The 23995-nt window shown below is 26.5% G+C and overlaps 1 protein-coding gene across 2 annotated transcripts in view; it reads left to right on the forward strand.

Annotated features, from left to right (window-relative positions):
- The window catches only part of CCAP-R (Crustacean cardioactive peptide receptor), an 82330-nt gene that overhangs the window by 53527 nt on the left and 4808 nt on the right, over positions 1–23995 (forward strand). For both annotated transcript variants that reach the window (XM_086916191.1, XM_086916192.1), the window contains 4 exons: positions 2457–2592; positions 13530–13727; positions 17380–17474; positions 18438–18693. In XM_086916191.1, coding sequence (XP_086772317.1) covers positions 2457–2592; positions 13530–13727; positions 17380–17474; positions 18438–18693 — 685 coding nt within the window. The remainder of the gene's footprint in view (positions 1–2456; positions 2593–13529; positions 13728–17379; positions 17475–18437; positions 18694–23995) is intronic.

Here is a 23995-nt window from a genome sequence, read left to right on the forward strand (position 1 = left end):
ATATTAAATTGTTATTTTCACAGAATCAAAAACTAACATAATACTGATGATATAATAATAATTAATAATAAATCTTAATAATAATAAATCTTTGTTTAAATTAATTTATCTTGGTAACTTCCTTAAGCAATTCTTTAAATAAATAAATAAGTTTTTTAAATTTCTAAACATTTTTGCAGGATTTTATAAACCCCATCATATTATTAACATAATATTAACATGATCACTATAAAAATTATGGATTAATTCTTGGAAAAAAAAATCAAATAAATCCTAACATGACAATTTTATTATCATCTGAGTTTCTTATTTAAATGATTTTTTAATATGTACGTTTTATTCACAAATGATTTTTAACTCTTATTTTCATAAATATATCTCAAACAAAATATTATTGCTTCTCCTCTTTTTCATTAATTTTTTTTTATTCGTTTATTAAATAAAATTCTACATTCTATATTATTTTTTCAAGTTATTTACTTTAATTCAACACAAGTTATAAAGTGCATTTCATTGCAAACTAATTACACGATTTCTTTCGCACAATTTTTTTTACATATACATATCCACCTGATTTATAAAAAGAAATCTAAACTTACTTAAATTTAAATTCAAATTTCTAAATCCAAATTTAAATATTCAGATATAAACAACAAAAAAGTTTCTTTCAATCTATTTTATCAAATCACACCAAAACAGCTAATTCCGTTCATGAATCGTACATTATTTTTTGCTCAATCTTGACTAGTTCGTTCTAAATTGCTCATTTGCCCGGTTAATAATTCCTTTCAGTGCATTGGCCCTCTGTTCCAGATCTCTTTTGAAAATGGCTGCCGCCTGGAAAGCTTACTTACTCTTAACAAGCATCGATCACGATGCACCATGGATCCTTGTCACTGTCGTTGTTGCGAAACGTTCGACATAGCCCTCGGTGACGTTTCCTCTCATACTACACGCGTAATTATACCGTGTACTAATAAATATCGTGCGCTCGAAAGATAAATAGTGATTTACGAGAATAAACTGCGATCAAACCGTCTGAATGAAAAATCCTCGACTTTGAAACAGTGCTTTTATCGCCCACACGAGAGAAATCAAATTACTAGATGGATCTTTTGGTGCCACTGTGCTCAACGGATGATTGAAAATAAAACCACACGGTGGCGCACGTGTTTCATTATTATCGATGTTTCTATTTTTCTGTAGGCAGTTTTATGTTCAGAGTGATTTTTGTGTCGTGATTATTTAGAATATATATATATTATATATATTATTTAGAATCGAATTATTTATTTTATGATAATATATTTCTTACGAAAATTATATAATGTAAAAATAAATATAATTTTATTATTTGTTTTTGCAAGAATATGGACATGAAGAAATTAAGGTTATATTTTTTTAACTGGATTTATTTTTAGTATATTAATCGATACAAATTGATGTTATTTTCTATAAAGTAATATTTATAATATATAATTATTATTTTGAGAGATTTTAATTTGAATTTTGTAACAAAATTTATAACAAAAAATATGTAAAACAATTTTATTCATACTTTGTCTTTCAAATTAAAATACAATAGAATAACATTATTCGAATATCTTAAACATTTTATTATCCAAATTGTATATTCATAATGATATAAAAACACGAAGAAAGTTTTTATTCTGTGAAATGAATATGAATCTCTCAAGAAAAGAATATCTCTCTAGGAAAATTTATTTTCGATACGATAAATTTATTACGATATTATAGGATATACCATGATATGATACGATGCAATAAAAAATGCAATAAAAGATTGGTCATAGTATGGTTCGAATCCGATAAAAATTATAATAAGGAGAATATTAATATTTTAAATTCTAATACTGAAATAATAAAGAAATAGATTGAAAATAATGAGTGACAATATGTTTCTCCAAAACATTTGAGATAATGGAAAACAACTTTGGTAAAAATTTGGTTAAAATTCTACACAGTTTTGTATTAAAAAAATTGTGCAATTTGGCAGCCAAAGAAGTTCTAATTTTATAATAAAAACTGTTTTTTTATATCATAATCTACTTCTGTTGTAATAAACGTACTTTTCTTAAAATATGGATTATAATTCATCGAAGAAAAATCTTCGAAAATTATTTTATAATTTCTTTAGTAGTTTGGATAAGTTCTATTAAAATAATAATTTTTTTACTGTATAAATACCTTAATTAATAGTTTTTTAAAGATATAAAAATCTGTTAAAAAATACGTGATTCTATTTAAAAAAAAAAAAAACACGAAAATTAATAGCGTCAAATTATTCTTTTAAATCGTGCAATATTTATACGAAATATCTTTTCGTACGACAAATAATTTACGAATTATTTCAAGTAGTCATGTTGCGAGATTTATCCTGTATATTTGAGAATCGTTTCGGTTGTGTTCCATTTTTTTTTTTTTTTCTGTTGCAGACGGAACAATTCACGGTCTTGTGGCTGCTGTTCGCGATGATAGTCGTGGGTAATATCGCGGTCTTAATTGGCCTCCAATGGGGCAAACGGCGTAAGACTCGGATGGATTTTTTTATCAAACAATTAGCGTTTGCTGGTAAGTTGTTCCGTTTCTGTTTTTCGAGAGTTTTGCACGGATTGTTGCCAGGGAAATCGATAAATTCGATCGGATTCTGAAATATGATTATTATACAAAATAGGCCATTTGAATATGTTGATTATGTCGGAAAAAATATGTCAGATCAAACTTACATGACACAATTCAATGTGAATAATTTTTTTGATGGAAATGTTATTAAATGTTATTAAGACACTGTATGATTTTTACGCTTTTTCATCTATCAGAAAAATATTGATATCAAACTGATGAAAGTTTGATTTGACACATCAACAACAGCCAATATATTGAAATAGTTTGTTATAAAAATGTTAAATAAATAATGATACGTTTTACAATTATATCTTATATCTTGAAAATAAATGCTTCATAATTTTTATAAATATTTTAAAAGATTCTTGCTTTTAATGCAGCAAACTTCAGAATGTAAAATTCAAATTAAAATATCTTTTAAACTAATAATGTTTTGTATTTAATATGCAGTATTTAGAATTATGATTATATCTATTGATTATCTATATAATTGATATAATTTTTGATATATCATTAAAATATCGTTAAATATTACAAACTTTATTGAAAAACTATATTATAATTCAACTTTAACCATTTCTGTTTGTAATATTAATAATATCTTTAATATACTAATATATAATAAATGTGAATAAGAAAAAATTTTTTATTCTCTTTTAATTATTTTCATTCGTTATCGATATTATCGATATATATTAATAATCACCATTTTACACAATATTCTCTAGTTTTAATAATACTTTCTATAAAATATATATAATTGTATTATAAACCAATTATTTATTAAAAGGAATATTATATAAAATAAAATATGCTGAAAATATTCTCAAATCGAAGCAATTGATTTTATTTTGTCGATAATTCCTTCGTTACGAGATAGAATTAAAAATCAAAATTAAAAAATCAAATTTCAATTACTCGTTATTCCTTTCCATGCACGGTATATTCTCAAATTGACGCAATTGATTTTAACGACACGAATAGTATCAAAAAGTCAAAGTTAAAATTCTCAAATTTCGATTACTCGTCACTTTTTCCATTTAATTTTCACAAGAGAATATCCATCAATTTAATTCACTATTTCGTCCTTTTGCCATTCGAATGAAAAACTCGAATTGATTTTACTTTGTCGATAATCCCTCGACAAACAGAATCGAAAATCAAAATTAAAATATCATATTTCAATTAAATTATTCGTTATCCTTTTCATGTGCACGGTGTATTCTCAAATCGATGCAACTATTATTTTATCGATACCACTGGAATCAAAAAATCAAAAGTTAAAAACTCAAATTTCGTTACTCTTTCCGAATTTAATTTTCAACAGAATACCCATTAATTCAATTCATTATTTCGTCCTTTCGCCACTCGGACGATTAAACGCGCGAAGGACCCGAATGCGATACTCTTAAAAACGTAAACGAGCATAAATCGCGCGTCAAGCGGTGTTGTAAAACATCCAACGGATATTTTCGACCCGTGTGTAACTTTGTCGTCTCCCAGGCTTCTTGAGTGTGACACGTGACTTAGAGCCACGCTTCTCATTTTTCAAACGATCCGCTCGTAACGTTGGAGAAGTATTTCGGTTGCCCAAAAACTGGCGGCCGAATGTAAACACGCCACGAATAAAAATCGAGTTATAGGGAGCCATAAAGATTTACACAAGCGTTTTACGTTTCGGCGTAAACGGTGGATTTGTCGGAGATTTTGTCGAAACGTCGGTGGAAAATGAGTCGCTTTTCAGGAATATTAGACAGGAAAGAGAATGAGCATTGAAAGTTAATGCAGATTAGTGATTTTTACTCTCAATACGTGAGATGTCTCAATTAGTGAGAAGTAATTTTAAAAATAATTTCGTTGTTAAATGAATTCGTGTCGCAAAGGCACGTATGTTTTTTTAAAAAAATTTGTAAAAAATTCTTTTTTTCGATTATTGCTCTCCGTGATTATTTTTCGCAAATAAAAATTACGTTCGCAGGTAAAAATTATTTTGACTTTTAACGGAACTTTCAATTTTCAATTTTGCAAGAAATATTCTCAAGAGAATTTTAAATGTATTCCTAAATGCATTCGTATTCTTGTTAATATAAAAACTGATCTCAAAATATTTTAAAATATATCTCAAAATCTGTGTAATTGTTAAATTATTTTACACTCTGAGAATATCAATACATTTTCATTTAAATAAAACTTTCGACAGTTATTTTTCACTTTTGAAGAGTTGAAGTATTGTCAAATATAACTGTTGTCAAAATATCACTTTCAAAAAATAGTTCACGTACATATGTACAAAAAAATATCAGACTTTTATTTCAAATATTTTCAAACGTATTTCAAAACAATTCTCAAGAAAATTTTTGCTCTCGATGGACATGTAAAATAACTCAAAAAAAGAAAAAAAAAAAAAAAAAAAGAAAGAAACTCTTGAAAGTTTTGTTTATAAATACATTATAACTTGAACTCTAATTTATGATAGCAACCTTTGACCCCTTGGTCGAGTCATGCACCTCCTCGAGGCCTACATTCAACAATCTCCTCTTGTGCAACATCTCGACCTTTTCAAATCATTCTTTTCCGCCTTTTTTCCCCCTCGGTATTATGTTTCTTGCGGTATATTCTCTTGAAATGCATCCATTGTGCTTGTTGAAAAGCTCGGCGCCAGTGGGCAAAGGGGAAGACGAAGAAGGCGGTCGTCGTAACTTCAAGGTGGTCTGTTAATTCTCTTCCGAACAGGGACCAGCGTATTTATTGTCTTCTTCGAGGGAAAAAGATGAAATCTCGCGCTAACTCGAAAATTGCGTTATACTTAGTCTTTCTGGCGAAAAGTTTTGGGCCAAACGAAAATTTCGTTAAAAATTTTTTAAAACATTTAATGTTAAAATATAAAATATATGGAAATGCGAAATCGATAATAATACATGAAAAATAATATGAGTAATATAAAAAAATAATTTAAATATATTTATTTAACATCACGTGTATTATGAAGGAATATAGTGGTAAAACGAAATGACAAAGAAATTTATTAAATTATTTTAGAAATAGTGTTATTTTAACTTTTTGAAGGTAGAGTATGTACATCTGTAAAATATTTTTCATTTTTTACAAAAATTTCAATTTTACTGACAAAAACCATTACATTAAAAATGATACAAGTATATTTTATATAATATATTATATAATATCATCAAAATCTAATTTTAATAGAATTAAAATAATAGATAGAAATAACATGAAATAAAATAGAATTCTTTTTTTAAATGTTTGCTATTCGCATTTTAAAAAATGTTGCTATTTAAAAATGTTCGAGGGAAAGAAAAGTTGATAAATTCTTAATTCTGTGTGGGATTTTAAATTTTAGATATTACAGTTGCATTAATTTTTTATTATTATTGCTTTTGACATGTATATTCAGACATTGCCATAGTTGGAAAAAATTCTTTTGTGTCGATTTTTTAATAGCAATTTTTTTATTATTAAAATTAAAATATATAAAATATTAATTTTCTTTTAAAAATGATAAAAATTATTCAGAAATCGTAGGAAAAAAAATTGCTATTGCATATTCACAAAAAAATAAATATTATCTTTTATTATATTTCTCTGACAAAATATTTTGACATTTCCACGTCCACCTATAACAATTTTTCTGTAGATTTAACTGCACGTTCTATTACGCTTTTATTTTTTTCATCATTTTTGACGAAAAAAAAAAAAAAAAATCTTTTTCTTTGACTGATTTAACTTTAAAAGATAAAATACTCACTCGAACATATAATATTAATTTTTATAAAAATGAAATATATTAATAAATTACAGATGTTCATTTATAAAGAATCGAGATGTAAAAGCGTGACAAAACACACATAATGTGCAAAAATACACATATTCAATTGAAATATTGTGATATTTAATATTCAAAACAAAATTTCTCGGTCAAGTTCGATTTTTTTAATCATATTCATCGAAATATTAATTTGCAAAAAATATCGTACAATCTATATTCAAATTGTATTCTCGTTAGAAATGAATATTAATCCTGAAAATACACACGTTTAATTGAATGAAGAATATTATTGCATTGAAAATGTATTTATCTTATTATTATAGAAATTGTTGTATTACAGAAAATGTTACGTATTTTCATAAAATAATTTTGCGCTCGTATCATAATTCATTCAGAAGCAGTTATTTCGTAACTCGAGAATCGAATAACTTTGTTAATTGTAAATTTAATTTAATTTGATACTTCGCATCGAATTTTAATCGTAATTATTCTTAATTTATTGATAAATTGCGTTTGCTATTAACATGATGAGTTTCGAAATAAATTATCCAATTTTTTTTTTTTTTTTATAATAACGCATTTCAATCAATAAAACCATTATGAACTCATTACGAGAAAACTCAAAAAAAATATTTCTAATGGAGAGGGAAAAAAAAATTTTCCATCAGAATATTAATATTATGTTATTAATTAATAAATAATGTAATTTTAAAAGCTTAATTTCAATGAAACAATAATACTTACATATTATAAGTATCATTAGTATAATCAATATAATGTGTCGTGAAATAAATATGAGAAATTCCAATTATACTTGTCGAAATTAGCATAAATCACCATATATATTACTATTCAAAACTAAAATTATTGTATAGTAACATATATATATTTTTTTATTTATCGCAGAAATAAATTCTATCGAAAATATGCATATGCAAAATTTCTCTCGTCAAGATGTGACGTTAAGATGAATGAGAAATGCTTATTAAATGATTAGTAATGCGATACTAGCGCCACGCTGATCATTAACTATTAAATTATTGCATTCGACTGACATTCCGTCTTGCATAATACATTTTTAAAATTTATAATTATCACAATAGTTATAACGATTAATCATTTTATAATTATTTATGCAAAACTTATTTAACAAACAATTTATTAAATAATAGAATGATTTTACAAAGAGCAAAGAGCAACACGTCCGTACTGCTCCGCGTTCGGAATACAAATACTTCGTTAAATCGATATTTTGGATATCAATGACAATCGATATTGTCATTTCCTGTACTGTACAGAATATATTTACATATTCCTTTAATTATTCATTAGTTCTATTTTTTTTCGCTTTTCAAATAATCGAATTGTATTTTTATTACATTTTTCTATAAAAACGTATAAAAAAATATACTAAATAACTGTTATGGAAAATTATTGTCATTTTATTATTAATCTTATTATTCTACTTGATATAAAACTTGATATCTCGTATTTCTTAAAATTTAGATAAAAATATTGTAAAATTTAAACAAATAATAAAATATCCAATGCAAAATAAATATTACGATGTTTCAATTGTGAGATAAATTTTTATCTATATTTTTATATTCTATTATTAAAAATTTAAATTTTTATAAACATTCTAATTTTTATTCTATTAGTATATGGGATGAACTTACATCACTTATCTTAGAATATCAGATAGAAAAAATTCGACATCTTAATTGGTTAAAATAATCTAACGAGAAATCTGAGCTCAGCTTCCTTAATCCGTAAGATCAATGGTCTGATTCTTTTTCTCTGCACGTTAAGAACAAACACTTATATCCCTGGAGAATTCGAGTAAATCGCACCTTCTTTCATTTTCCCCTTTCAAAACAAACCTATTTACTTCGACCTCCGCATATAGATCTGTGCTATAACCAAGCTGTATCCAATCTAGTGAATATTCTCGACGCGAAAAAGTTGATTTGCCCCTGTTTTCCCTTGTTCCATTCTGACTTACGAGATGCCATAACTTTTGCCCATTACTTTGTTACTACTCGTTCTTCTTGGTATTCTTTCTTGGAATGCTGTATTCTTCTTCTTTATTGTGATATATATCTTTAATCCATTTTTATGCATTTGTGATGTAAAATCGAAATTGGATTTTTAGATCAAATTCGACTCGAATATTTTGGAAAATCTCAAAATTCAAAATATAGACTTGTATCGATAATATTGAAATATTATCAATAATAAAATATCGAACGGATGGATATCCATAATTGATTCTTTAAAGGCATTCCACGATAACATTATTATAACAAATGAATATAATGAACATTTTAGAATGAATTAGTTTATTGAAAAATATCATCATATGTGTGTTTTCTTTTTTATTTTATTCTTTTAAAGAAATTAAATTAAATTAAATAAATTATTATAACAAATTCTTCGAATTTATAAATTTAATAATAAATTTAGATTAATTTTTCATATTTCAAAAAATTAAATTTCTTCTTGTAAACTATTTTAATGAATTAGTGAAATCATTCAATCAGAACCAGTAACTTAACCTTCATTCAGCCAAGCTGCTTTCATGCTTGATCAACTGTTCCTGACTGTGTGTAAGTAACAAATTTAGAATTTACAATTCAGATAATATATATCAAAAGTGGTCACTTTATATGATCAGTAAGGGTTATTGTAAGTTTAAAATCTATATATAATTGTTCGTAATCTGAAATTTTCAAATTTTCAAATTACAATATTATCAAAAAGTTTCGAGAAATATTTCGAAATTTCCATATGTCTCATTTGTAATTTTCATACAACTGTATACATTTTTGTCAATAACGATAAAAAACAATCGAAACATTGGCTGTTACTGTATATATAATAATTTGATGCAATTTATTATGTTATTTGTTACGATTCTATATACATTCATGGTACATATTGATTTTCAGAATTCCATATTTGCAATATGAATTTTTACGGCCGAAAACACGTGTGAACGTTGCCTATGATATTTTACATCGCGTAAAAAAAGACCATTTTTCCATTCCGACGATGATTGCCTGTAAGAGGCGTCAAACGATTCACAAACATACGCGTACTTATACATCGGAAACGTTTCTTACCTCTCTTTCGATACGAGAAAGATAGAAGAAGAGAGATGAGAAGGAATGGAGGTTAAATCGTTCGTATTCTATCGATATTATCGTTCCACGATGTGTTTCATGTTATCGCGTTGAATTGAATGTGTGCATTTGTCGTTTAAAGGGGGAAAAATAAAGGAAAATTTCGAAACGTAAATGAAAAAGCAAAGGAAAAAGACACGAAAGATTGTAGATAAAAGAGAATATGATGAATTTATTTGTTCGCTTTTTGTACGAATAACAAGAGGATGAACTCTCGTTTTTTAACGAAATACTTCGATGAAATGTAAAATTAAACCGATATTAAATTGATTAATGTGTCGAAAATATTTTATTAAAATTTTGCTATAATATTTTCAATATATTTTACAACAAATAAATGTTCACAAAAAGAAAATCTAACCTAACCTAATTTAAGCTAATTCAAGCCTATTATAAAAATAATTAATGTTTTAATTTTGTATAATTGTATATTTTAAATGAAATCTATTACATTTATAGGAAAAATTTGTTCATAAAGATTATCTTATTTATTTCAAAACTTTCTTTTTGAATATTTATCTATTTTATTTTATTTTATTATACAATTTTATTATACAAGATATCAATAATTTATTCGTGATGCATTTTTGAAAAATCGATTTTAAAGGTCAAAATAAATACAAAAGGTAAACTTTTATCGAGTTATAAGCAATTTAAGTTCGCATTAAATGAAGCGAAACGAGAACAGAGTATAACAGTGATGCAACAAAAACAAAGAAGTCTCATTGAAACAAAGATAACGAATAAATATCAAACCAATTCAATAATTTTTAATAATTCGAAATCAAAATTTTCCTTCGAATCAAATTCATTATAAAATAACCATTTTTATCTTTTATTATTTTTAAACAAATTCTGGATAATTCCATATAATTTCTAAAAAAAAGTTATCAACGTCGATCAAGCATTTACAATTATTCATCATATATTCTTTATTTCAAAATATTACCGCTTCCAAACTTTTGGACGATAATATACATTTCAAAATTCATCTGTTATGATCAATCTTTTTATATCTTTATATTAATTATATTATTCGCCGACTCGTCTCGATACGATCTTCATATCTTTTTATATTTTAAATAATTTATCGGTCCAGTTCGTTCGTTGGTAAGAAGGGCAAAAAATGGCATTCGAATTCGAATTTTACGGTTTGTTGGCGCGATTGCCCACTTTCTTTTACGACGGATCATGGATTATTCGCTCGTAAACGGGCGCCCAGTCGTTTTCAAATTTGGCCGATGCGCGTCGCTAGGATCGAGTTGCTTAATTGCGGACACTGTTTTCAGCTTATTCGCATGCAAATATTCCCAATTTTATGAGGCATTTTTGCCGACAGAGAGTTTCTCTGTCATCGTCGTTCTTTATTTCGCGCAAAGGATGCAATTCTTGATGAAATTATTTCTTCTACCGATGCGTTGGTAACATTAACATTATAAATATTATAAATATCGTATTCATTACCAAAAGAAAAATTAATTTTTTAAAGAGGAAAAAAATGAATTGAAAAGACGATTCTTTGAAATTTTGTCAAATCACGATGGATTATGTCACATTTAAGACATATCATTACATGTAAAGTGTTGTGTAATTGCACAACAGCTAATTTTATTTGTCAAAAAAAGAAAGTAAAATTTTTTCATTTCACACTTTATCTAATAAATCAAATTTGAGAATTTTTGTATAAATAAAATTAATAAATACGAATAAATAATTAAGCGAATGATTAATAATCGATTATGTAAAAATGTAAGATAAATTCTTTCATTTAAAAATTATTTTTTGAGAAAATCGAATTTGAAAATATAAATTAATAAAAATTATAATATCCTATATTATTATACATATTATACTTTAATTTCGAATTTACTATAGTCATAATCTACTATAGTTTATACTGAATAAATCTTAAAAATTAACATATATATAATAATTTTGATTAATTTTTTGGATGGGAGATCGGTTAAATAATCCACGTTATTATCGTATGATAAGTATATCCAACTGAGTTTCAATATCAGAGGAAAATATACGAGTTACGTTTCGACCGTTTCACATGGGAATTGGCAGAGTGAAATCTCACTTTCGAGGGTCTTTTTTATGGGTAACCGATCGCAACACTTTATACGATAAACCTTTAAACTACTTCTTTATGGCACTTTTGTCCTCTCGTGGAAAATCAGAATCCCCATTCGTGATATATGTGTTTCAACATTCTTTAATAATGTCTAATCCAGTGATTTCTAACCTCTTTTGAAGTGCAATATTTTGTAATATATAATAATTGTTTAAATAAATTTCCATAATAAGGAAAATAGAAATTAATTTCTTTAACTTATATTTATACTATCTTCATTATTTCGAATCGATAAACCATATTTTCTTATCACTTTTTGAGTTGTAATTCCATTTCATAATATTCAAATAATTTATAGTTTTATAATAAGAAAAATTTTTTAAAAATTAATTACTTTCTAGGATAATTCTATCTTCATTGTTTCGAATAGTTTTAATATTTTTGAGTTTATTATTTCATTGAATCTCTCCGTGACCTCGTTTTATCGTAATATTTATATAGACTGCGAGTTTTCTTTACCAATGTATGGTAAAGAAAGAAAAAACGAAAAAAAATTAATACAATTTCTAATAAATAATTACGTCTAACGACACTGAATTTTTTTGAATTAAATAGAAAGAGAATTTTTATAAATATGATAAAATATAATTATATCAAAATAAATAAGCGTTAAAGATCACATGGTTAGTGACTATAAAAATAGCAATAGCAATTTCTATGTAGATTGCGATTGATTTTATACCTATGTAAATGTTTCGTTGTAAGCAATAATAAACTCACAGATGTTAATTTACATATTGTATAGAAAAACAAGACATTGTAAATAACGCATCGATCAAACGATTTTTATTTATACGAAAAAAAATATTAAAAATAAAAACAATGGAAAATTACTTGAGATAGCATATGTGTTTGGTTAAAATATTTATTTATTTAAATTGTAAATTTATTTATTAAACTGTTTAGTTTAAATATTTCTCGAATCAATTTTCTTTATATTTTTGCAATATTGATAATGCAATATACACGCTTGTGTACACTACATGATCGATTTTCTTGGAAACAGGAATTTGTACGAGAATTAAAGCGCATAAAGTGGATTAAAATATAAATTGAAAATAGTTCACGTGTTCTTGATCGCAATGACTTCGTTAAAATATTTTAAAATAGTTGGTCACGGTTAATGAACATGTTTCCAAATGGTCCATTAAGTTCGTTCACCAGAGAATTATACCAACGTTGCATTTACTGCTACATAGAGTGTTCAATTTAATTTAGAAACTAAAAATTTAACTTTAAAAACGGAAATTTAAAAATTCTACAAATGATTCCTCAAATGAAAAAATGAAGAATAAAATCTAACTGAAATATAAGAATTAATCGAGATTAATAGAAATAAGAAATTGTAAAAAGAAATATAATTTATTGCATTTATCGCATTTATGATAAAGGATATATAAAAGAAATTAAGTCGGTTCAATTATAAAGATTTTGAGAAGACTTTAAGAAAAGGTTCATTTGCATTTATCTAATCCTTCAACTATTTTGACATTGCATTTCTATATATTAACTTTTTTTTTTGCAAACCTTATTTCATTTGCATTCCTATTGTTCCTATTATTCTTTTTTTTATTATTATCTTTATATCATTCTTGCAAGAGATAACTGTACGAAGGTTTCAAATATAACTTTGTAAATAAATGGATTAATTTCCTTCTTATTTCGAAAAAATATTGTCCCTTACATTAATTCTATAGACATCTATAATCGAACATCCCACGTTATATATAACGTTATGATAAATCATCTCACGACGGTGAATATCTCATTGCAGATTTATTGGTGGGCTTGATATCCGTGCTAACAGATATAATTTGGAAAACGACGGTGTCTTGGCATGCGGGTAACGTTGCTTGCAAGCTGATAAGGTTCATGCAAGCTGTCGTTACGTACAGTTCGACATATGTGCTCGTCGCTTTGTCAATCGACAGATACGACGCCATTACGAGACCTATGAATTTCACTGGCAGATGTAAGTACACTTACCGTACGTAAGTAAGTCACTCTAGTTTAATTGCTTATTTAAATGCTTACTAAGAGTAAATTAATTATTTACTTACTTACACACTATGAATTTTAATTTATTTTAATTTATTCAGTTCGAATAACAAATTTAAATAAATATTTATATTAAATTTATATAAATATAATTATACGAAATATATAAATGGATTTACCTTTTTTAACATATGCTAATTGTTACTTAGTAATTGGGACAGGGTTCAATTAAAAATAATTTAATTAAAAACACGAGATAATTGATCATCTGAACTTTTGTGTAACATTTACTTAAATATTAATCAAAAACTTGCTCAATTTATAATTATTATATTATCAACGTAATCCTAGTGACTGTTCCATCCAGATTATGGTACTAGCTTTCAACTTTTAATTGGATACAAAATAGATACAACTTGTTATTTTATTATAACTTTCTGCTTTTTCGAACTTTATAATATCTGTATTGATCCATTTTGAGTTTTCTGATTTCTTGCTTAACTCTCATTGTTTTTTTTAATTTTTATCGTAAAGATACATTTAACTTAACAAAACATACTATTCCATTATTTATCCAGATTATTGTTGTTAAATTCAAATCTCAAATTTTGTTATATAAATGAGATTATTGAAATTCCAATTTCTAATCAAAAATCTATGCGAGTAAAAAATTATATCATATTACTTTTATGAGGAAAAAATAAATGATAATTTGTGAAATTTAAATAATAAATATTTATCATGTTCATTATCATTCAATAATGCTTAATTATTCAATTATATATCAAAATTCATTAGAGCAGCTACAAAAATGTTATCACAGGATTAATTTAAATAAAAATTTGTTCATTTTTTTTAAGATTCTCCTTTTATTGTTAAATCATATAAACAATCATCTATAAAAAAAATCATCTTTAAAAAGAGAAGGAAAATTGTGATATTTATAAATTAGATAAATATTTATAATTGTTCACCAAATATTATTTTTTTTCTTTCCATTAAGCAGAATAAGTATATCTATATCTATAAAAAATTGTTTTCTTTTTTCTAAAAAAAATATATATATACAAATTTATATTTTTTTTTTCTGTTAAATAAAATAGCAATATTTAATCATCTTTAAGAATATTAAAGAGAATGTTAAAAAAAGACTTAATATAAAACACTTTCTAAAATTGTAATATTTATAAAATAGATATTACATATATTTGTAATGTTCAACAAACATTTTCAAAAAAGTTGTCACAAGATTCATAAATGAAAATTCCTTTAACATCTGTTCTTTCTACTTTTATTGTTAAATTTAAATAATCATCCTCTTAATTAATCCCTTAAAATTAAAAACAGAGAATATTTAAAAAAAATGTCATAATATTTAATAAAATAGATACATTTTTATAATTATCCAGTAAATATTTAAAAAAAAAGAAGTTATCATAAGATTCCTAAATGAAAGTTTCTTCTTTTAATATCCATTTCTTCGAGATTTTCTTTTCGTTGTATGTAAACATAAACATTCAAGAATTAAAAATAAGGAATATTAAAAAAAAAAAAAAACTTATTTTTACTTCCCAAAATTTAAATAAAACAATTGTATATTTACATCTTTCCTATAACATCCATTCGAAATAACATCCGAGATTCACATTTACCAAGATGTCATTCTCAAAGTAGATCAACGAGCATTACAATCTCATCTTTTCTTTATTCCATCAAGCTTTGTTTAATGCACATCGTATATAAGAAATAAGCCAAAAGATGAAAAATCGTGACAGAATAAAAAGACATTGAAAAATTCCATGTTTCCTTAATTAATCAATCTTTTTAATAATATTGATGCAAATTCCTGTTTCTTTGAATAATATTTCTCCACATTGAAATATAGATCCCATATTATTTCAAACAGAATAAAATAGAAACACCAAATCGTTATTAAAATAATGAAATGGAAGTTTCTTTATTGCATCGAAACTTTTGATTATATTCTGATTATATTCCTTTTCTGTTTTTTCTTTAATTTATTTTATCATTCGAATAATAATAATATAAATAAAATTTGAGAATAAAACTCTATTCGAAAATTACTACTTTTTTTTTTTATTATTATAATTTTCACTCTCGATATCTAGAAAATATTTTTCACGAGACATTAATAACTTTCACTCTTAACTGAAGTGTTTATTTAATGAAAAATAATTCTCGACAAATAATTTTCATTTGATTTGTATTTTTTTGGAAAAAAGGATATATCATAAAAATATAAAATTTTAGCTTCGAGTATTTATTAATTTCTGAGATATTAATGAAAAATTTTCGATACTGTATAATCAAAAAAAAAAAAAAAAAAAAGAAATTAGAACCAGTTTCAATTTTCAATATTTTTTTTCGTGTTTTTTTAGTAAAATTTGAAGATTTGAACGAAATTGTAAATTTTAATAATTACTTTTCCACAATCAAAAATAATTGGAGTTTATTTAAAAATAATTGTATACCAATATATGATTTAAAGAAAAAAAATCTAGATTTTTATAAAATCATCGAAAGATAAAAGTGCTTTTGAAACAAGTGCTTTTGTTAAAAAATTATCAATTTATACATATATGTGTATGTACTAATAATTAATATAAATCATTAAAAATCATATAAAAAATTTTGAAAAATGTTGCAATCTTTTGGAAACTTTTTTATACATTGTATATTCTCTACAACATACACATGTTTAAACTGCGCATAGAAACGTTACTGATCATTAAATGCCGCTTATGTCGCTAATGCAATAGCTTCGCTGTAAGTCGTCGTAAGATTTATTTATATCGGCCTCGATATCTACAGGGTGCTTTATTTATAAACTCACCAAAAATCAAATCACTCGTTCTCAAAAAATTAACACGATAAGAAAAAAATAACTCACAGATATGACAATTCTTATTACCTGTAGAGATCGTCAATATATAGGTTATTAGAAACCTGACGACAACGACATCTACAACGAAGATATCAATATTTTCAATCACGTTGTCTATATGAATGTCTAATATGAATAGAATTAAAAATTTTTCTCAAAAGCGAATGAACATTTTACACGGGACATCCTATATATTTATTAAAATTAAAATATTAATAAGAAATTTTCAATTCTATTTATATTATAGACAATGTAATTGAAAATATCGATATCTTTATTGTAGATGTCGTTGTCGTCAATATATTTATGTATACACCAATTATTAGAAACTGACGACAACGACATCTACAACGAACATATCGATATTTTCAATCACGTTGTCTATAAAATAGGTAAAATTGAAAATTTTTTATTAGTATCCTCGAAAGTAAATACCTGAAATTAAAATTTCTAACTATATATTTATTCAATCTCCCCGTATTATTCGTCAATATCCGGTCGATCGATTTTTCGAAACTTTATTTTAATTTTCGAAGGTTTTATTCTCGAGATGCGTTATGAATTGGACGAGTTCGAAATCGAGGAAATTCGTAAAACTCGACTCTGTTCATTTATACCTCCCTGCCATAATCATAAGGATGACATAACGAATTTCTCCCCAGAATTGCTTTCCCATTGTGGAGAAATCGACTTAACGATGGAAATCCAATTTTAATTACAGGGTGGAGAGCCAGAGCCTTGGTGATCAGTGCCTGGGGATTATCGGCATTGTTTAGCGCGCCGATCATTTTCCTCTACGAAGAGAAGCGTGTGCAGGTATCGATCGATTTGTTGAAAAGAATATTTTGAGATTTTCACAAGATTTTCATTTCCGTTAAACAAGAAAATATATCGTGGAATTTTTTCGAATCGAAGAATCGTTTAATCAAATGAGAAAGATTGTAGAATTTTTCGATAAATTTTTTGAAGATTGAAGATTTCGATCTTAATTAAAACGAAACGATGAAATTTTTAAAATTGATGATCGCTCAATTCGATTCGTTAATTCGACTAAATTTTTACACGAGATTGAAAATTTTAATCAAGTTTAAATCGAGTGATCGAATAATGAAATTATTTACACGTATCTATATACGCGATTATTTTACGAGGAAAAAGGTTACTCGTAAAATTACATTAAACATCTATTAATCGACATGAAATGAAATTATTCCAAGTCAATTTTAATTACGATTCTATTCAACAGAATTGTTTGAAATTTCTTTAAGAGAATCGATCGTTTAATTTTAAATAGAAAATTAATTGCTACGGGATCGTACGAAATGGAATTTTTAATAAAATCAGATCTTCAGAAGATATGTATAGAGAAAAGATACTTTTCTCCCAATAAAATATTGCATTTAATTTCAAGCTTTTAGAATAAGCTTCAAACTTTCGTAGAAAGAATAATTTCTTTCAATAAAATCATTTTAACACTTTGACGTTGGCTATACTGTCTCATCTATACTCTCTCATCTATACAAAATTACATAAAATGTACATAAAAATATATATATATAGATATTATAAATAAATTTTGAAAAAATCCATTTAAAAATATTATCCCTTTTGCAACATGAAACGTGTACACGTTAAAATACATATCTCCTCGATCAAATTGCTAACAAATTTGATCGAGAACATTATTCCAACGTGTTCAAAATCTCCCCGTTTACGTATAAATTATACGATTGTTGGGTTAATTTCGGCACGAGGATAATCGACAGGACGGTTTACCAGGGGAAGACACAATGCTGGATAGACCTGGGCTCGCCGACGCAGTGGAGGATCTACATGAGCTTGGTCAGCTTCACCCTCTTTATAGTTCCCACTCTGATAATAGGGGGCTGTTATGCTGTGATCGTGGCCACTATATGGTCGCAAGGGGGGGCATTACGCCAGGGACCGACTAGGGACACCAGGAGGGTATCGTCTCGAGGACTTATCCCTAGAGCCAAAGTTAAGACGGTCAAAATGACCCTCGTTATAGTGTTCGGTGAGTAAGAAGCATGGACCTGTCGCTGTGACTTTGCGCATTTGTCTTGCGCAGGTCACGTGTGACGTGGAATATATACATAATTGCATAGAATATATCGAATAATGTAATATACGTTTATAGAGGGGATACGATTAACTGTCGCGCTCTCCGCTTTCCGCTTATTCGTAAAACATATTTGGAGAGAGGGCAGGGGTAAAATAAATACGAAATTTAATGCTGTAATACGCAAAAATATGCAAAATTATATACGATTTAATTTAAATATTTAGTTCGATTTCTCATTATATTTATTCGTTTACAAATTTTTTATAATACTCACTTTTATGCATAATTATTTACACTTCGCTCCGTTATTTACAAAGTGATATGATATTTGCTCGGAAGCAGGGAGGAACACGACTGTGTCCGGAAACCGATTCCGTTCAATCAATATTTTGAATATTAATGACAATCGATGTTATCATGTTCCCGTGGCAATGACGTTTCGTACCGTCTCTGTCAACAGAATAATAATACTTCTGTAGAACACTTGTAGAGAGAATCGATTCTAAAATATGACGATAATTTGAAACAAACATGTATAAAACGAAGGAAAAAAGTATTTTGCATTAAATACATTAAAATACGTAAAGTGAAAAATCTTCAATTCAGATGGTATATTTAAGTAAGTACAAGAAAAAAATGAATTATTAACATTCATAATTGCAAAATTACTATTGACTCAATTTTGTTCTTCTTCCTTAATATTCATTTACTATTGTTTCTCGTTATTCTCCAACGCGAATTCCTGCCAACTCAAAAGATCCTTAAATCGCTGAGTAAATTAGCCGAATATTTTTGGCAAAGTGGATAACCGCACATAACCATACTTGCATAACACACGCACAAGTTTCGAAAGATAGATTTATGCATGGCGAAGAACAATAATCGTAAAACTCTGGACCGCGACGAAACTTCGTCTAATTCTGCTTTAGAATACGATTGAACCAGTTCCATATACGGAATACGATAAAAATCCGTATCAAAGTTAACCGATGTCGTAAACTTGCCAAAATTTTTATTATCGTGATACAACGATAACTTAATTTAAAATCCCTCAATTTTTTTTGGGAGAGAGGAATCCAATCGCTGCACGGCATAAAAATTTAATGAACGAGCGAACTTGTCCAATTGAATCCGCGTTTATCAGGGACGAGGGGGAGAATCGTAAAGATGCCTTTTCCATTTCCTTGCCTCGCCCTTCCCCCTTATATCCACGATTATACGTTTGCGGCGTGTGAAATGGATAGGTTTGGAGGGGACGAACGAAAACGTTCCCTGATCCTGATCCCCCCTCCAACTTCTCTGAGAAATCGCTGAATTCGACGGTGACTGTCGCGCCCTCTGCTCGCTTGATCGTCGCGCCCTCTGCTCGCTTAAGCGTCGCGCGAGGATTATTCCACCCGATTTTTCTGGAATCCGAAATCCAAGTTTTGTGGCCATTCTAACAGTTTCAATGATCTTGAGATATTGTTATCTCGTTCTATATCGATCTATCTCTCGTTCCATCCTTTTATTTCACCAACTTCTATCTCTATCTTCGTAAGAAATGTTCTCCTTAGTGGTTGAGAGGCCAATGAAGTGAATGAAATCGAAATTACCAAGAGAAGAGAAGTTAACGATTCTTGAGCACATTTATCTCTCTGGACGCTATTGTTAGATACAGTCACTCGCAAAAATTCGTGTGTACTTTTATGAAATATATCCGATTTTGGTGAAAATTTTTGGAGCAAAATTATTTTTAGATGGAAAAATTTGTTGTTATCTAATTTGAAACAGTAGAAATATCTTTTATAAGAAGATAATTACAATAGGTTATTAAAACTTGAATATTTTATAATTTAATAATAAAACTTTAGAATTTTATTCTCTCGAAATGAATAAGAAAATTAATGAAATATTTTTGAATTAATATTTTCTTATCTTTTTTTATACAATATATTATTATTATTATTATATATAAATATCTGTAGAAATAAGTTAAATTTATAATTTTTCTTCTATTTAATTTTCCTTTTTAACGAGGAGATTATTAATATTTTAATTTTATATCAATAGTACAAATAAGTAATATTAATGCTACTTTGTTAATTTAATTTCATAACATGCATTTATTTTATCATCTTTTAATTTTAATTAAAATTATAGATATATAATTATATAAATTGGCAAAGAAGTTTATTAATATTTATCATTTACTTTTTATTACATATTTTTAGAAATTTTTTCATTGATTTATCTGATTACAATTATGTTTAAGTTTAAAATTGTAAAATTTAAAAAAATCCATCTATTAGTTTATAAATTATTGTACAAAAGAGATTATTAATTATTTTTCAATTCGTAAATATAAACGTTTTTCTTATTTTGTACAAGTCTTTCAATCTAAATAATTATAACCCAATTATAACTAATATTCTTAGACATTATTAAATACATATTCTATAATAATTAAATATGATTTTATATTAATAATAATATTGCACGTTAATCGTTCATTAAATATATTATGTATTCATATAACGTAATTAGAGGAAAGATCGAACAATCATAATTCATTATCCATCAGATGTTAGCACATACTTACGAATTTTTTTGTTATTATAAAATTGATAAAAATGATCTAATATGAATTGGATTTTTTACAAAAAATAATTCCACGCGAAACATCTTTTGTTAATAATGCGAAAAATGCGAAAAATTGCCAGTGAAAAATATCGTACAACTTTTTTTTCGTTTGCATCATTTCCACCATTGAAATAATGCGTCGTAATTAAAATATCTAACGAATAAATTCTTCATATTGCAAATGTACGAGTATCTTAACCTAATGCATTGGAATATTAATAATATAATAAATATAATATCAGATTGTATGTAAATTATTAGAATTATTGTTTTTATCTGTTAATAGTGTTCGTTTCACAATACATTGGATTTGGATAATAAATAGAGTTTGTTAAATATGGAAATATAGATATTAATAAATTTTTATAATCAAAAAACTTTATATATCTCCCCCTAATTACATTATTTATAAACACTAATATAAAAAAAAAAAATCTTGAAAAAATTACACCCCGTGAAATCCAAGAAAATTTTATTCTTTAGAAAATGAAATCTTCCTTTGTGGTCGTAACCACTGTTCTTTCATTTCGTTAAGTACAGAGCTGTAGAAATTCAAGCCCATAGAGAACAATACCAATCTTCTAAAACAACCAGACAGAAAGAAACGAAAGAAAAATTATAACACGATTTTTTTTTTTTTTTTTTTTTTTTTTTTTATATGAACCCGATGGAATAATTGACGTCAAACGTGTACAATATCAAAGATCGAAATTATTTTCATCGTGATTAAGTTGAAATTACCAAGATGGCCGAGTTCGAAAGTTTCACATCCTTTGCCTCGTTCCATAATAGCCATCCTCTCCTCTACATTTCTCGAGGGAACGAGTTTATATGTAACAAGAATTACCTTACTCTAATCAGACTCGTTTCTCGACGATGTCTCGGTTAAAAAAATTTTTTTCTTTTTTTTTTTTTTCTTTTTTCTTTTTAAAGTCAAGGAAAATCGTTCCCAATGGAACCGATCAAATGAGATTTGAGCTTCATCCATGCAACTCTCCTCGATATAATTCGAATCTGAGAAAGTATGGATGTACCGAGAAAGTCAGTTTCTCGTACGAAACGACCAGCAATTTATCGATTAGCAATTTATAAAAAAAAAAGGTGGGGACGTTATATCAAAGTTATTTAGTTTTTCGACTATTTTTAACACTATGACGATTGCACCATTTTAAACATAATTTTCAATTACGCGAAAAAAGAATTCTATATATATTTTTAGAGTATCTAAAATTTTTTCGAGAGTTTGAATCGCTTTGATGATGATTTTCATTTGGAATGAGATATCGTTAATAAAAAATAACCACCTCAAATTCATGCCAAATTCATAATTGAGCTCTTGACGCTACGACGAGTGAATAATTAAAAAAAGTAATAAAATATTAATAGTAATATAAAATAATCAAATATATAAAGTAAAAAATATAAGTAATAAATAATTGAAGAAATATTATTGGTTATAATAGTTAATGATATGAGCGTGGCGCTGGTATCGCATAACCAATCGTTAATCAGGTAGGAGAAAGATGTCAAGATCGAACATGACGAAAATCGAGGCCGATAAACTTAAGTGCAATCAATATTTCTACCGAAATAACGATAAAAGGGTTCGTTCATGATTAGAGTAAGCAAGAGGCATGGAACAATGCGTTCGTTCATGCGAACTCTTCGAAGCTTTTATGCAATTTCATCGATGTTGTGTATTTGAGACAAGGAAACCATTAAATATCGAATTTAATTTAATCTTCTTCTGGTTTATCGTAGAACCTATTTTCGAAACTTTCAGAAGTAAACAAGAGATTTTTAGAGACTAAAGAAAGATGAAGATTTAAGAGATTTGCTTTATTTCTCAAATATCACAATTCAAAGTATATTTGGACATAATATTTCGTATACTTTTGAATGTTACATCCATTCTTGCCAAATTTTGCATAAATACATAAACATCCGCAGGAAGGTGGTTCTTTGCTTTTATTTATCTTTCCAGAGATGCGTCAAAATTTTGCGATATAAATAACGTAAACTTGAAACTCAGAATGTTTATCTTTTACGTTATATACCTTTATTGATTTCCGAATTACTTCTCATCTCAAATTCACAGATAAAATTCTTTTGAAATTTCTCGAAAAGAATAGAATCACGCGATGCTTTTTAATTAAAACTCTTAATTAAAATTTCCTTTTAAAAGAAGGAAGAAACATTTGCAGACTGTATATTCAATTCAACATTTTATTTGTCAATCTTTCGGTTTTTGAGGTTATATTTTACCTAATATTAATAATAATAATAATGATGATGATAAAAATGAATAACACAAATCTTCGGATTATTTTACATCAAATATGAAATAATGAAATTCAATAGAATTGAATTCAGATCAATCTCTCTGTAAATCCAAAAGCAATAATACCTCGTGTTAACATTTTATTTTAATTTTCATCTCATTTTCCATACCTTCTCAAATCTTTCTCCCTTTTACTCGAATCGACAATTTTAATACGAAAAATAAAGAAATATCATTTTAAAAATTAAATTCTCTTAAAATATTCGATCCTTTAATAATTCATCTCCGATTAAAATTTCTCGTATTCCCTACGACAGAACGAAAATCCTGGCCAAAGAGAGAGACTCTCAA

This window comes from Apis florea, unplaced genomic scaffold (assembly GCF_048593485.1).
Source record: "Apis florea isolate Af1SG1 unplaced genomic scaffold, ASM4859348v1 contig_37_pilon, whole genome shotgun sequence".
Classification (NCBI taxonomy): Eukaryota; Metazoa; Arthropoda; class Insecta; order Hymenoptera; family Apidae; genus Apis; species Apis florea.